This window comes from Pristiophorus japonicus, chromosome 8, assembly GCF_044704955.1.
Source record: "Pristiophorus japonicus isolate sPriJap1 chromosome 8, sPriJap1.hap1, whole genome shotgun sequence".
NCBI lineage: Eukaryota > Metazoa > Chordata > Chondrichthyes > Pristiophoridae > Pristiophorus > Pristiophorus japonicus.
The window spans coordinates 196,923,668-196,938,989 of NC_091984.1; the positions used below are offsets into that span (position 1 = coordinate 196,923,668).

At 40.1% G+C, this 15,322-nt stretch overlaps 1 protein-coding gene across 4 annotated transcripts in view; it reads left to right on the plus strand.

The window, feature by feature from the left end:
• The window catches only part of rbm19 (RNA binding motif protein 19), a 373,516-nt gene that overhangs the window by 253,903 nt on the left and 104,291 nt on the right, over positions 1 to 15,322 (plus strand). For all 4 annotated transcript variants that reach the window (XM_070887715.1, XM_070887718.1, XM_070887717.1 and 1 more), the window contains exon 24: positions 10,766 to 10,858. In XM_070887715.1, the coding sequence (XP_070743816.1) occupies positions 10,766 to 10,836 (71 nt within the window). In that variant the 3' untranslated portion in view covers positions 10,837 to 10,858. The remainder of the gene's footprint in view (positions 1 to 10,765; positions 10,859 to 15,322) is intronic.

Below are 15,322 nucleotides of genomic sequence, written 5' to 3' on the forward strand. Positions count from 1 at the left end.
ATAATGGCTTCGATCTTTCTAATACTTAATTGGAGAAAATTTCTGCTCATCTAGTACTGGATGTAGGACAAGCAATCTGACAAATTAGATACCAAGCAGGGGTCGACAGAAGTGGTGGAGAGGTAGGGCTGGGTGTCGTCTGCATACATGTGGAAACTGACTCCATGTTTTCGGATGATATCGCCAAGGGGCAGCATATAGATGAGAAATAAGAGGATACCGAGGACAGATCCTTGGGGGACACCAGAGGTAACGATGCGGGAGTGGGAAGAGAAGCCATTGCTGGAAATTTTCTGTCTACAATTAGATAGATAAGAATTATTATTATAAAACTGTCCTCTTGTTCTCGGCCCTTCCGCCAATGGGAACAGTTTCTCTCTATCTACTCTGTCCAGACCCCTCATGATTTTGAACACCTCTATCAAATCTCCTCTCAATCTTTTCTGCTCCAAGGAGAACAACCCCAGCTTCTCCAGTCGAACCACATAACTGAAGTCCCTCAATCCGAGAACCCTTCTTGTAAATCTTTGCTGCACCCTCTCTAAGGCCTTCACATTCTTCCTAAAGTGCGATGCCCAGCATTGGACACAATACTCCAGTTGAGGCCAAACAAGTGTTCATAACTTCCTTGCTTTTGTACTCTATGCCTCTATTTACGAAACCCAGGATCTCGTAGTTTTAATTCATCGTTTTCTCAACCTGCCCTGCCACCTTCAACGATTTGTGCACATATACCTCCAAGAATCTCAGTTTATGCACCCCCATTAGAATTGTAACCTTTAATCTCTATTGCCGCCTCTCATTCTTCCTACCAAAATGTATCACTTCCCCACTTTTCTGCGTTAAATTTCATCTGCCACGTATCTGCCCATTCCACCAGCCTGTCTATGCCCTCTGGAAGTCTATCGCTGTCCTCCTCATCGTTCACTATACTTCCAAGTTTTGTGTCATCTACAAATTTTGAAACTCTGAGTGAAGAAGTTTCTCCTCATCTCAGTCCGAAATGGCCTACCCCTTATCCTAAGACTGTGTCCCCTGGTTATGGACTTCCCCAACATTGGGAACAATCTTCCCGCATCTAACCTGTCCAGTCCTGTCAGAATCTTTTATGTTTCTATGAGATCCTCTCTCATCCTTCTAAACTCTAGTGTATAAAGGCCCAGTTGATCCAGTCTCTCCTCAAATGTCAGCCCAGCCATCCCGGGAATCAGTCTGATGAACCTTCGCTGCACTCCCTCAATAGCAAGAATGTCCTTCCTCAGATTAGGAGACCAAGACTGAACACAATTCTCTAGGTGAGGCCTCACCAAGGCCCTGTACAACTGCAGTAAGACCTCCCTGCTCCTATACTCAAATCCCCTAGCTATGAAGGCCAACATACTATTTGCCGCCTTCACCGCCTGCTGTACCCACATGCCAACTTTCAATGACTGATAAACCATGACGCCCAGCTCTTGTTGCACCTTCTCTTTTCTTAGTCTGCCGCCATTCAGATAATATTCTGCCCTCATGTTTCTGCCCCCAAAGTGGATAACCTCACATTTATCCACATTATATTGCATCTGCCATGCATTTGCTCACTCACCTAACCTGTCCAAGTCACCCTGTAGCCTCCTAGCATTCTCCTCACAGCTCACACTGCCACCCAGTTTAGTGTCATCTGCAAACTTTGAGATACTGCACTCAATTCCTTCATCTAAATCATTAATGTATATATAAAGAGCTGAGGTCCCAGCACTGAGCCCTGCGGCACTCCACTAGTCACTGCCTGCCATTCTGAAAAGGACCCATTTATCCCGAGTCTCTGCTTCCTGTCTGCCAATCAGTTCTCTATCCACGTCAATACATTACCCCCAATACCATGTGCTTTGATTTTGCACACCAATCTCTTGTGTGGGACCTTGTCAAAAGCCTTTTGAAAGTCCAAATACACCACATCCACTGGTTCTCCCTTGTCCACTCTACTAGTTACATCCTCAAAAAATTCCAGATTTGTCAAGCATGATTTTCCTTTCATAAATCCATGCTGACTTAGACCGATTCTGTCACTGCTTTCCAAATGTGCTGCTATTTCATCCTTAATAATTGATTCCAACATTTTCCCCACTACTGATGTCAGGCTAACCGGCCTATAATTACCCGTTTTCTCTCTCCCTCCCTTTTTAAAAAGTGGTGTTACATTAGTTAACCTCCAGTCCATAGGAACTGATCCAGAGTCGATAGACTGTTGGAAAATGATCACCAATGCATCCACTATTTCTAGGGCCACTTCCTTAAGTACTCTGGGATGCAGACTATCAGGCCCCGGTGATTTATCGGCCTTCAATCCCATCAATTTCCCTTGCACAATTTCCCGCCTAATAAGGATATCCTTCAGTTCCTCCTTCACACTAGACCCTCGGTCCCCTAATACTTCCGGAAGGTTATTTGTGTCTTCCTTCATGAAGACAGAACCAAAGTATTTGTTCAACTGGTCCGCCATTTCTTTGTTCCCCATTATAAATTTACCTGACTCCGACTGGAAAGGACCTACGTTTGCCTTCACTAATTTTTTTCGCTTCACATATATCTGTAGAAGCTTTTGCAGTCAGTTTTTATGTTCCCAGCAAGTTTCCTCTCGTATTCTATTTTCCCGCTCTTAATTAAACCCTTTTTCGTCCTCTGCTTAATTCTAAATTTCTCCCAGTCCTCAGGTTTGCTGCTTTTTCTAGCCAATTTATATGCCTCTTCCTTGGATTTAACACTATCTTTAATTTCCCTTGTTATCCACGGTTGAGCCACATTCCCCGTTTTATTTTTACTCCAGACAGGTATGTACAATTGCTGAAGTTCATCCATGTGATCTTTAAATGTTTGCCATTGCCTATCCACCGTCAACCCTTTAAGTATCATTTGCCAGTCTATACTAGCCAATTCACACCTCAAACCATCGAAGTTACCTTTCCTTAAGTTCAGGACCCTAGTTTCTGAATTAACTGTGTCACTCTCCATCTTAATAAAGAATTCTACCATATTATGGTCACTCTTCCCCCAGGGGTCTCTCACAACAAGATTGCTAATTAGTCCTTTCTCATTACTGAGTTTATCCTTGTTGCTGGGTTTATCCTTGCACCTTTTTTTGAACAAGGGCATAACATTTGCAATTCTCCAGTGCTCTGGCACCACTCCTGTATCTAACGAGGATTGGAAGATTATGGCGAGTACCTCCGCATTCTAGGATGCATCCCAACTGGTCCTGGTGGTTTATCTATTTTAAGTGCAGCCAGTCTTTCTAGTATCTCTATCAATTTTTATCCCATCCAGTATCTCAACTACCTCCTCTTTCATTATGCCTTTGGCAGCAGCATCTTCCTTGGTAAATACCGACACAAAGTACTCATTTAGTACCTCAGCCATGCCCTCTGCCTCCATGCGTAGGTCTCCTTTTTGGTCCCTTATCGGCCAAACCTTTCCTCTTACTACCCGTTTGTTACTTATATGCCCATAGAAGACTTTTTGGAATACCTTTTATATTAGCTGCCAGCCTATTCTCATAACCTCTCTTTGCTCGTCTTATTTCCTATTTCACTTCCCCTCTGAACTTTCTATATTCAGCCTGGTTTTCATTTGTATTCTCAACATGACAACTTGTCATACTTTTTCTTCTTCATCTTACTCTTTCTTTATTTCATTATCCAGGGACCCCTGGCTTTGGTTGCCCTACCTTCCCCCTCTTGAGAATGTAGCTCAACTGTACCCGAACCATCTCCTCTTTAACAGCAGCTCATTGTTTGATTACAGATTTGCCTGCAATCTTCAATTCCAATTTAGCTGGGCCACTTGACCCACCCTGTTCCCCAGAACCAGATCCAGCAATGCCTCCTTCCTCATTGGGTTGGAAATGTACTGTCAAGAAAGTTCTCCTTAACACACTTCCAAAATTCTTCTCCCTCTCTGCCCTTTACGCTATTACTATCCCAGTCTATGTTAGGATAATTGAAGTCCCGCATTATCACTACTCTATAGTTCTTGATCCTCTCTGTAATTTCCCTGCAAATTTGCTCCTCTATATCCTTCCCACCAGTTGGTCGCCTATAGAATACATCTAGTAGTGTAATGGCACCTCTGTTGTTTCTTAACTCTAACCAAATAGATTCTGTCCTTGACTCCTCCAGGATATCCACTCTCTCCTCAATCACCTACTTTCTTTCCTTCCCTATCTTTCCTGAACACCTTATAGTGAGGAATATTTAGTACCCACTTCTGCCCTTTTTTGAGTCAGGTCTCCGTTATCACCGCAACATCAAATTCTCATGTGGCTATTTGCACCTGCAGCTCAACAACCTCATCTACCACACTTCGTGCATTCACACACATGCACTGTAAATCTATCTTAGACCTTCTTGTATTCTCTCAGTCTGACCCCACCTAATACCTACTATTTCTTACTCTAGTGCTATCTGTCTCTCCTAATGCTTTGTGTGCCTTGTTTTTCCTTTCTGATGCTACATCCTGGTACCCATGCCCCTGCCAAAATAGTATAAGCCCTTCCCAACAGCACTAGCAAAAACACCCCCGTGAGGTTATTGGTCCTGGCTGTGTTGAGGTGTAACCCGTCCGGCCTGTACAGGTCCCACCTCCCCTAGAACTCATTCCAATGTTCCAGGAATCTAAAGCCCTCCCTCCTGCACCATCTCTCCAGCCATGCATTCATCTGTTCTATCCTCAAATGTCTATACTCACTAGCTCGTGGCACTGGGGGTAATCCGGAGATTACTACCTCTAAGGTCCTACTTTTTAATCTCTTTCCTAGCTCCCTAAAATCTGCCTGCAGGACTTCATCCCTCTTTCTACCTATATCATTGATGTTGATATGGTCCACGATCTCTGGCTGTCCACCCTTCCCCTCAATGTCCTGCAGCCGCCCAATGAAATCCTTGACCCTGGCACCAGGGAGGCAGCATACCATCGTGGAATCACGTCTGCTGCCACAGAAATGTCTGTACGTTTTCCCCTAACTATTGAATCCCCTATCATTATTGCTTCCCCAATCTTTTCCCCCTTGTACAGCTGAGCCATCTTTGGTGCCGTGGAGTTGGCTCTGGCTGTAATCCCCAGAGGAACCATCACCCTCAGCCGTATTCCGGTTAGAGAGTGAGATGCACTCGGGACTCCTGCACTATCTGCCTGGTCCTCCTTGTTTATCTGGCAGTCACCCATTCCCCCTCTGCCTGCACACACTTAGGCTAAGCGGTGACACCTCCTGAAACGTGTTATCCACGTCTCTCCCAGCCTCACTGATCCACTACAGTGACGCCAGCTGCTGCTCAAGCTCCAAAACCCGGAGTTCAGGCTCTTCCAGCTGACGACACTTCCTGCACATGAGGTTGTCCAGGACACAGGAAGCATCCTGGAGTTCCCTGAAGGCACAAGATGTGCCTTCCATGGAACTAAAATGCCCTGCCACGTCTCTATTTAATAGACTATTAACTAACAACAAAAATAAATGCAAGACTTCAAAAAAAACATCACCAGTTACTCGCCAAAATGATTTTTCTTTTCTTTTCAGCTCCTTCACTTGTGCTGACATCACTTACCTCACTCCCTAATGCTCACGTTCCCTCTGGGCTCTGGCATCCCACCTTTATCTCCGTCCGCTCTTTTTGCTCTCTCCTCCTTCCCCCTCTGCCCCAAATTCCCACTCTCTCCAAATTCCCAACTTTAGCACTCTGTTTATAAGCACTCCATTTAGGATGACTCTGTGCAGACCGCATTTTTTTATCAATTCTGACCCACTTGGAGCACCTGGTTGAGAGAGTATGTTGAAAAAGATGTCCAGAATTTAAATTGCAAAGCCAATGCATTCCAACCCAGTTGCTGCAGCGAGTGGCATTTTGTAGATTGATGGAAGATGCTTGCTGTACTGACCATAACCGGATACAGAATCAAGGTTTAACTTTGGCTAAAATCAAACCGTTGAGAAAAACAATTCTTCTTGGCTTTTGGCAATCATTGCAACCCTACTATGATTGAAACAGGTTTTTTAAATCACTGTGCAGCCTGATGCCATACATAAAACCAAATACCATAAAGTTTCTGTTTACCTGCAAATATCCCATGGTACTTCTCATGGTAAATCAGGGGATATCCTGTTTTTAAGTACATGAACACGATAGCATGTAGAATGCAAATATATATTAATCTGTGTGTGAATATCTGCATATATGTATATGGTGAGTCAGAATGCACTGTTAATGCTGTACATATTATCAGGGCACTAATTTACACTGACTGAATAAATCAAATTGTATTTGTAAGCGTATTAGAAATAGAAACATAGAAATTTACAGCGCAGAAGGAGGCCATTTCGACCCATCGTGTCTGCGCCAGCTGACACAGAGCCACACGGCCCTTGATCAGTAGCCCTAAAGGTTACATATAAACCTATGAACAATGACTGAAAGGCAAAGAGCACCCAGCCCAACCAGTCTGCCTCACACAACTGCGACACCCCTTACAATGAAAACATCTACCCTCCACCCCAACCGAGGTGATATTTTTAGACTTAAATTCCGTGGTTGTGCATATTTATGTGAAAACTGGCCATTAGTGGCCTTCATTACTATTAAATAGTTGTTTATTTATGCAGTTCATTTTATTTCTTAACCCGAGAGCTAGGAAGATTGATAGTGCTGGGATGGTGGCTATGGGATTTGATAGCATTGGGAGTTGGAGGAAGAAGTCTTGCAGTGTGGGAGTATTAGGGACCAGAAGGGGGCTTGCGAGATATATTATTGGGCGGTCCAGTCACATTAAGGACACTGGGATGGGGATACCAGGATCTGGTTTGAGTATCAGTGGAGTCTTGGAATATGGTAGCACTGGAAGGCAGTTTCCTGGATGCGAGGGCACTAGGAGGGTGATAGCAGGCAATGGTAGCATGGAGAGGTGGGTCCTCATTGTTTGGAAATAATGCGAAACAGTTTTCGACATTGCTGCCAAAAGGTGCAGTGATAGGAAAATAGGAAAATACATGACTGGAAAAGACTTGGCAGTCTAGCTGGATGTTTTCAAAAATGAATATCCCTCAATTTCCCACTTCCACAAATATCTATCCAATTCCCCCTTAAATGTTTCATACTATCTGCCTCTACTATAGTAGCATAGGGATAGGGGTTGGAAGTGAGGGAAAGCTATGGATGCTCAGCACAGCGGGGCATTTGAAAGGGAAGTACGGGTGCTCTGGGCCAGCAATGTGAATGGCAGTAGGAGGAACCCGTGAATGGGAATGAGGGACGGTTCGGGTATTTGGGGTGGTGGGAGGATTAATGCTCTTCATTCCCCAGAAGCACGGAAAACAATTTCCTCAGCAGTGACTTTGGGAAACCTGAATTATTTACAATTGAGACTGTTGAATATTTATTTTAAATGAATCGCTTTCCCATACTGTCAAGTTTAATAGGCAGTTTCCATGATGAGTGTGAACATATGAATTTATAATGCAAAAGTTGACAGGAAGTCTGGACAGATGTAAGCTTTTTCATATATTGCTAGTTGATCTCCAATGGCAATGCACAGTGGGGAGAGATACCAATTGGAATTTTTAGGACAAGTGAGTTTAGAGGTCATAATTGGAGGAGGGAAAGAGAAGAAAGAAAGGTTTAGGAACAACAAGAGGAAAGGAGAGGGAGCTGGGTGGGGAATAGAGAGCGTGGAGGAAGGAGGGGGCAGGGGGGTAAGGTGGAGACAATGGCTGTGGTCCAACACCTGGATTACTTAGTGAAGGGATTTCCTGCTCAGTGAGGGAGGTGGGCGGGGTCAATCCCTCACTGCCTGCTTAGTTGGGTAGGGGTGTTCATTTTCCACAATCTATTGTTCTGGATACGGTTCCCAATCCTCCAGAATTGTTCGAGAGTCTCCAGGAATGGACGTGGTGGGTTACCAATGGTGGGGGTGTAGCAGTTAGAGGCAGGAGATCATGTGCTGATCCTTCCAGGAATAGGTCCAACCAGAGTTGGCAAACCTCGGAGGGGGAGGGGAGTTAATTAACAGTCCCTGACTGTCTGCTGTTTGGGGCAAAGTTGCAACTACCTGCACAGTATTCAACTGGCCCACTTCCCTACCCAGTGAGAGAGATTCACAGACCCTGAAACCCGACTCGATAAATGGGGGATTCGTATACCTGCTCAGGAAGTCATCATGATTTTATATTTAAGGCTGGCCTGTTTATAGAAATGTTATAATATTGCAGAAACACCATAGAATTTGATATATGCTGTTTTAAAGAAATGGTGTCCAATTTCTAATATAGATATCACCTGTCAAAAATCTAGTTTTCTTTCCAAGTTCTTAATTAAATGTTCAGCCTTCACAAAAATGCATGTAATTTCTTTGAATTCTGGACTGTAGCTTTTTATGGGTCTGTAAATACAGATGACAACTGATTGCCGTGGCAACCCTGTGATCCTTGACTGTCAATTTACTTGAAATAAATTTGACATTTTGACAAACCTAGTATGTGTAAAGGCATAAAATTCACCAACTTAAAACTGATAAAATGAGTACTGTCGCTTCACAAGTTAATATGCGTTGTCAACTTTGCTATCATGTTTTACTTATTATGCTTTGTAAGTAGCTTGAAGCTACGAATTAAAAAGATAGTGTGATAACACTAAATTATATGATAGAATATATTATTGGACCACAACGAGCACACGGTTAGGCAACACTTTTGTTATAGTTTCAACATTAATTTGTTAAAAATGTCATGTAATTCATGTTTTATTTCAAAAACATGTAATTCTAATTATGTCTGGTTTTAAAGATGAATTAATGATATCCAGAGTATCAAACATTGCCAAAAACACTGGCCTTTCATAAACAATTTGCTGCCCACCCCTTCCTCCTCCACAATTCTCTTTTTTCCCAACTCTAGTCTGCTGGCACTATATATCACCACCTTGATTACTATTTTAAAAATAGTTTCCTAGATCTTTACTTGCAACCCTTGAGTGGCATCCTGAATGTAGACATTTAGTTGTTTTCAAAGTCACTTGTGGTGTTCTTGCAACTTTTTAAGTCCCCAAATATATTTGATTTGTTGCTCGCCAATACTTATCCCTCAATCAACATAACAAAAACAGATAATCTGGTCGTTATCACATATCTGCCTGTGGGAGTTTGCGGTGCGCAAATTGGCTGCTGCATTTCCTATATTACAACAGTGACTACACTTCAAAAGTACTTAATTGGCTGTAAAGCGCTTTGAATCGTCCTGTGGTCGTGAAAGGCGCTATATAAATGCAAGTCTTTTTCAAAAACATCAAAACTCCTCACTAGAATCTCACCAAAGTTACATGTGACTCCATCTTCAGCCTTTGGGTCTTTTAAAAATGGGAACACACTATTAATCCATGTGATTATGATTAAGCAGTTCCCCATCTTCAAACACTAATTGTCACCTCAATAATTTAAGAATGCTTCCTCAGGTTTTAAAGAAGACTTAATATCTGGCTACCTTTTGCCAAGAATCTTGGTTCTTTTAGAAAATAGATACACTATAAAACAAACCTCTTAGTTCAGTAAAAAATAATAAATCTTGATTAAATGTTATCTCAAACTCCATACTATTCAGTCTGTCTTCTGACATGAGGTTCTTTTATCAAAATAGCATGCTGGGAATTACTTTTGTCTCCTGTTCATGCACAAATAATCACTATTCAAGAGTAGCAATGCTAGGTAGTTTAAAATGCTGGAACTGGGAGGTTTGGGTTAAAAGCCAGTAAAACTGCTGAAGCCTTTTGCAGCGTTCTTTACAGCTTTCAGTGTGTCAAATGGAATGAGGAAGAAAGTGTGACCCACAAATGGAAAAGTAAAATTATAAATGATTTTTCAATGGTTGCGTCTACTCTATTCGTGCAGATTGGTGTTATGGGCAGATTTTTGTGTCTCATTTAATAAAAATCTGATGATCAAAATGTTTGTGCAGTAGCATTTGCAGATCTGATTTTTTTCTTATCAGGTTTGGCATGTCCTTTCATTTCTACAAGCTTTTCCATCTATTTGCATTTTGGTGGGGTGGTGGTGAGGATTGTTAACTTACCTGGTTCCCTTTAGTCATCCAGTTAATGCTAAATAAAGAAAAATAATTGAGTGTAATAATATGTAGTTACTAATTGGAAATGAGCCAGCTGGTAAACTAGATGGTGTTTCTAAATTATCTGAATTTGAAAAATAAAGATGTTGGTCCAGATGACACAGCCAGATGATTGCATGTAATTTTTTACAATCTGGGTAATTTTGTATTTTATGAACAGGAACGTCATAACCAGTTACTACCCTTTTCTTAAGAATTTCATAGAAATGACTATCATACTGAAGCTGGTCTTAAACTTTAAAAATGGCAAACCTAGTCATATGTATTTCATTTTTGTTCCTTTCCTTCACCTTAAAATCTAAATGTATCACTGTGCCCTAGCATTAATGGCCATTGGTTTAATCAGTTGCTCATCTGCAGGAGCATGCCAGTCTATTGTTGGTGTTAATGATGTAAATGATAGACAGTTCATGCTTTGCTGCTTACTGTTCTATTTCTAGGCATCCTACTATTACTACTCCCCAAATCCAATTTCCTTGCCTATTGTATGGATGGCCTATTTATTACTGCTGAGCAAATGAAACTCGAAGTGGGGGGGAAATCAAATCTAATTATTGCATATTGATTGTCTTCAAATTCATATCTTCTATTAAATTCTCTTTATTCTTTCTCTATGTTCATCCACAATAGATTCTCCAAAAAAGAAGAAACAGGCAGAGATCCTGGATGAAATTATGGATGATATGGAAGAAAAAGACTAGATCACTGTTTATCCATTTGAAAGTAAGTATATTTTTCTGCATTTGCTGTACTGCAAGCAAAATTCAGAGAATTTTATTTAAAATACAGCTCTGCATGTGTGCAAAGAGCATATCAGATGGAACTGAAGGAGAAAATTAACCCTTTGAGGATAAAATTGCTTTTTACTATATTGTGTGCATCAGATTACAATGGCAAATGCAACACAAAATAAATTGGTTATTTTAAGGAAGGAGATGCAAAATTTGGCCAAGCTACGGTAATTAATTTACAACTACTGAGGAAAAAACTAAAACTGTCCTCTTAGAGTTTTTAGAGTTACTTGTCATTGAAGTTGGTGAAAAAGTTGTGCGATATCTTATGGCATTTTGTTAATGGATCATAATTTGCTGTAGCAGGGCATCTAACGGCATCTGCCATTAGTTAGACTTGTCTTTGCGTGTTTAGGTTTTTTCAATTTTTGCGTGGCAAAATGCTGAAAGTGCGAGCTAATAACATCGCAGCAAGGGAAAAGGCATCTAGGATCTGATTGAACAGGGAAAGCAACTGTGAATCTCCTTAACCAGTCAGATTGAAGGATTGTGAAATGAACAGCACAAGGACTGAGAAGGAAGTGTAAATTAGAGTGGGTGAATTCAGTGTCAAATCAGGTACAGAGAAAGATAGATTAAGAGAGAGAAAAAAGACACAAGGGAAAAGTAAAATGAAAAATGTTTTAATTTTAAATTTGACGTTTTAAATATCTCCAACAACAATTAAAACCTGAAAGAATGAGACTCCATAGTTGTAATAGTTAATTTTCAGTGTTAGAGAGGTTGTTTGACAGTGATTAACAATTATCATGTGGTTAAAAGGGTACTTAGACTGGAATGGACAAGTCTTAACTTTCTGTGGCGAGTTTAGTTTATCTACCGCGCAAATACATCAACTTTGCACCTTTCAATGGTGAGCCAGACGGCGAGATGCTGTTTTTGAGAAGCTAACAGCGGACAGCAACATTTGCTTTTTTGAGTTTAATTGCGCATCTGCTCCTCGTCTGAAGTTAATGTATCATTTGTGCATTAATAACGGCTAGTGTCATTAGTCTCATTTTAACAAGAAAATCAAGGCTGTTTAGCGCAAACTTCAAATATCTTCTGCAATTTAGTTTTAGGAAGAAAAATGAGGAAGGTTCAGTTTAAACCCTGTTAAGAGAAAGAATTTGATGCTAATGAAAATAACTAGATTTTAAAGAGTAAAATTCTAGTAATGTAATTGGCCCAGGCACAGATATTGCATAAAGTCAGCGTTGTATGTAAGTGGTGTTTACAACATTACTCACTGTGAACTGAACAAAAGAATTTACATGTATCTGACTTTATAAACAAAATTGGCTTTTACTTTCTCACCCAGGTGTGAATTTGATTACTTTTGAAAGTTTTATTCGAGGATTAAGCACCTTTTGTCTTTCTGGAAAATAAATTTGCTGAAAACAATATTTAATGCAGTATTCAAATTAAGCACGACAGTATGAATCTCTGTTTAAAAAAAAAACTATTTTTAATATATTTCTTGCCATTCTGGTTTGTTTATTTTTTCCAAAGACAAACTCAAGTCCATTTCAAATCTATAGTTGCAGGTATTTTAAAGATGTACCATTGTGGTTGGGACATTTGTTTCCCACTCCTCCAATTCTAATCTTCATGTAATTTTAAGCACTTGAATGTGTCTGCCAGTATGCAGTATGTAAGGATTTTTCATGAAGTCTCAGCTGGATTTACCTCTGGAAAAACATACTCTTGATCCTACTTTTTTCCCCCAGTGATTTACATAATCAGAGGAGATGATAGTATCTTAACAGTTTGTATATATTTCATACATTGAATTCAGATTAAACAGTTCTATTTAACTACAGGGTTCTGTTTACAAAAATGATTTACATGAAAATAGAATTACTTCCTGTAATCAGGATTTATTGAAGATTTCTATTTACATAATGTATGTCCTCTATCCACCCAAAGTTATTATAATTGTTTACCTTGTTTGTGCATGCACATTCGTATTCTTTCTCTTTCTCTCGCTCTTTAAATGTATATGTATATACACACCTATACATTTCACTCACCACATTGGCCCTTTCTCCTTGCAGTATTTCAGCATGTCCTGTTTCCTCTCATGCCATTATTGATATAATTGTCTTCCACCATCACAGTTTGCCAGTATCCAGTCCCGAATGCATTACTTTGAGAAATTGTTTAACTTACCTACATTATGTACACACCTTTCAGAGAGTTCATGATTGAACTGCAAGTTGGCAATATGCAACTAAATCTTTGAGGCTAGATTTATTTTTATTAAAGAACTGAACAGCAAAAATAAAACATAAAAGAATTGAGCACACAGATCAAAATACAGCGAATGGAGCTCATAAGGAAAGGCAGTGTTGCACAGACAGATAGGGAAATAAAACCTGGAATATATTTGACAGACAGAAAACAGTCACTTGCATATGTTTAAAGGGAAAGATAAGTTTACGGAAAGCAATTTTTAATCAAAGTACTCCCTCACATTTATACGAAAAAAATCTGTAAAATATTAATTCTTTTAAAAATCAACAATCTTTCACTGTCTTTACGTCTGACAAGGATCTCATGTATCCTTGAATGGCTAAATTCATTTTAATGGGGCTGCAACATTGGACAGGCCTAAAATCCAACGCAGAACTACCCAACACAGGAAAGCATTCTGGTCGTTCGGAAACTGCTTATTCAACATAATTTGAACAAAATTACGCACTCCAGACTTTTCTTCTTCTTTAAGGCCGTACATCGAGTGTAGACAGACTAGAATGAAAACAAATACAGTAGGTTGAGAAACGTATAACAGATATTAAATTGGAAAGAGAGCAAAATGGGAAAATGAGGCATGTTTAAAAAGAGTTCAAAAAAGGAATTGAGAATAATTGCAGTATTTTATTTATATATGTATGTATATGTGTGTGTGTGTATAATACAAGTAAGCTATTTTGCTTCATATGAGTATGGCTCTTCGATTTGTACAGTTAGCTGACTGTGTGTTGTATTCTCTCTCTCTTTCGTCCACTCTCTCTGCCACCAAGTTTGTGGCAATTTTCACAATAACAAATGATTCCTGGGAAAATCCTGCTTTTCTCCAAGATGCTCATTTTACCTCTAGGGAGTTTCCATTACTTCAAAATGATGTTCAGTTTTGTTATTTTCTTAAAACACTCAGGATTACTACTCTAAATTCCTCCTCAGTCACAAATGATAGCACAAATGTGCTGCAGTGATGCAGAGGTAAATGAGATGAACAGTGTTGGGAAATATATTAAAGTCTAATCTAAGACAGAACTACAAAACAATTGTAGTTCAATTCTCTGCCCCCCAAAAAATACTTTTGGAGTAAAAATAATTGACTGCAGCACACTTTTTATATGCAAAGAAACTTTTCATAAGCAATATAGTGTGACAGAGGCCTCAGACCTTGTCACAGTGGCAGCCAAGTGGTTATGGAGGTCTTGAGTACAGATCCCACAGTGGCAACAAAAAGCAATAGATTTACTAATGTTCTTCAGAGAAGAGAGCTTGCCCCCCCTGCCCCCTCAAAAAAACAGATTTTAGTTCCACACTATGTGGCTGATTCTTAATCCCGTCTAAAATGGTCCAGCAAGACACCTGGTTGCAAATAATTGCTACCGAGTTCGATAAGAAGAAAATCGGACAGACATAGAAAAAGGAGTAGGCAGGCCATTTAGCCCCTTGAGCCTGTTCTGCCATTCAGTTAGATCATGGCTGATCTATATCTTAACTCAATTTACCTATCCTGGTTCTATAATCCTTAATAACTTTGCCTAACAGAAATCTATTCTCAGTTTTGAAATTTTCAATTGCTCAAGCCTCAGCACCTTTCTGGGAGAGAGAGTTTCAGATTTCCACTATCCTTTGTGTGAAGAAGTGCTTCCTGGCAGCACCCCTGAACAGCCTAGCTATAATTTTAAGGTTATGCCCCCTTGTTCTGGATTCCTGCGCCAGGGGAAATATTTTTCTCTCTCTATCCTGTCAAATAATTTAATCATCTCAATGATCTCACCCCTTAATCTTCTTTACTCAAGGACTACAAGCATCATCTCTGCTATCTGTCCTCATAATTTAACCCCTTTATCCCTGATATCATTCTGGTGCATCTGCGAGGGCAGTATATCCTTCCTGAGGTGTGGTGCCGATAACTGAACACAGTACTCCATATGTGGTCTAACCACAGCTTTATACAATTGTCGTTTTTCTTCCACCTCTGTATTCTAGCCCTCGAGATAAAGGCTAACATTCCATAGGCCTTTTTGATTATTTTTTGTACCTTTCCACGAATTTTTAATGATTTTTATACAAGGTCCCCGAAATCTTTCTGCTTCTCCAGTTCCTAGCTTCTCAACATTTAGAAGATACTTTGCACACTCTTTCTTGGGTCCAAAGTGGATGACCTCACACTTTT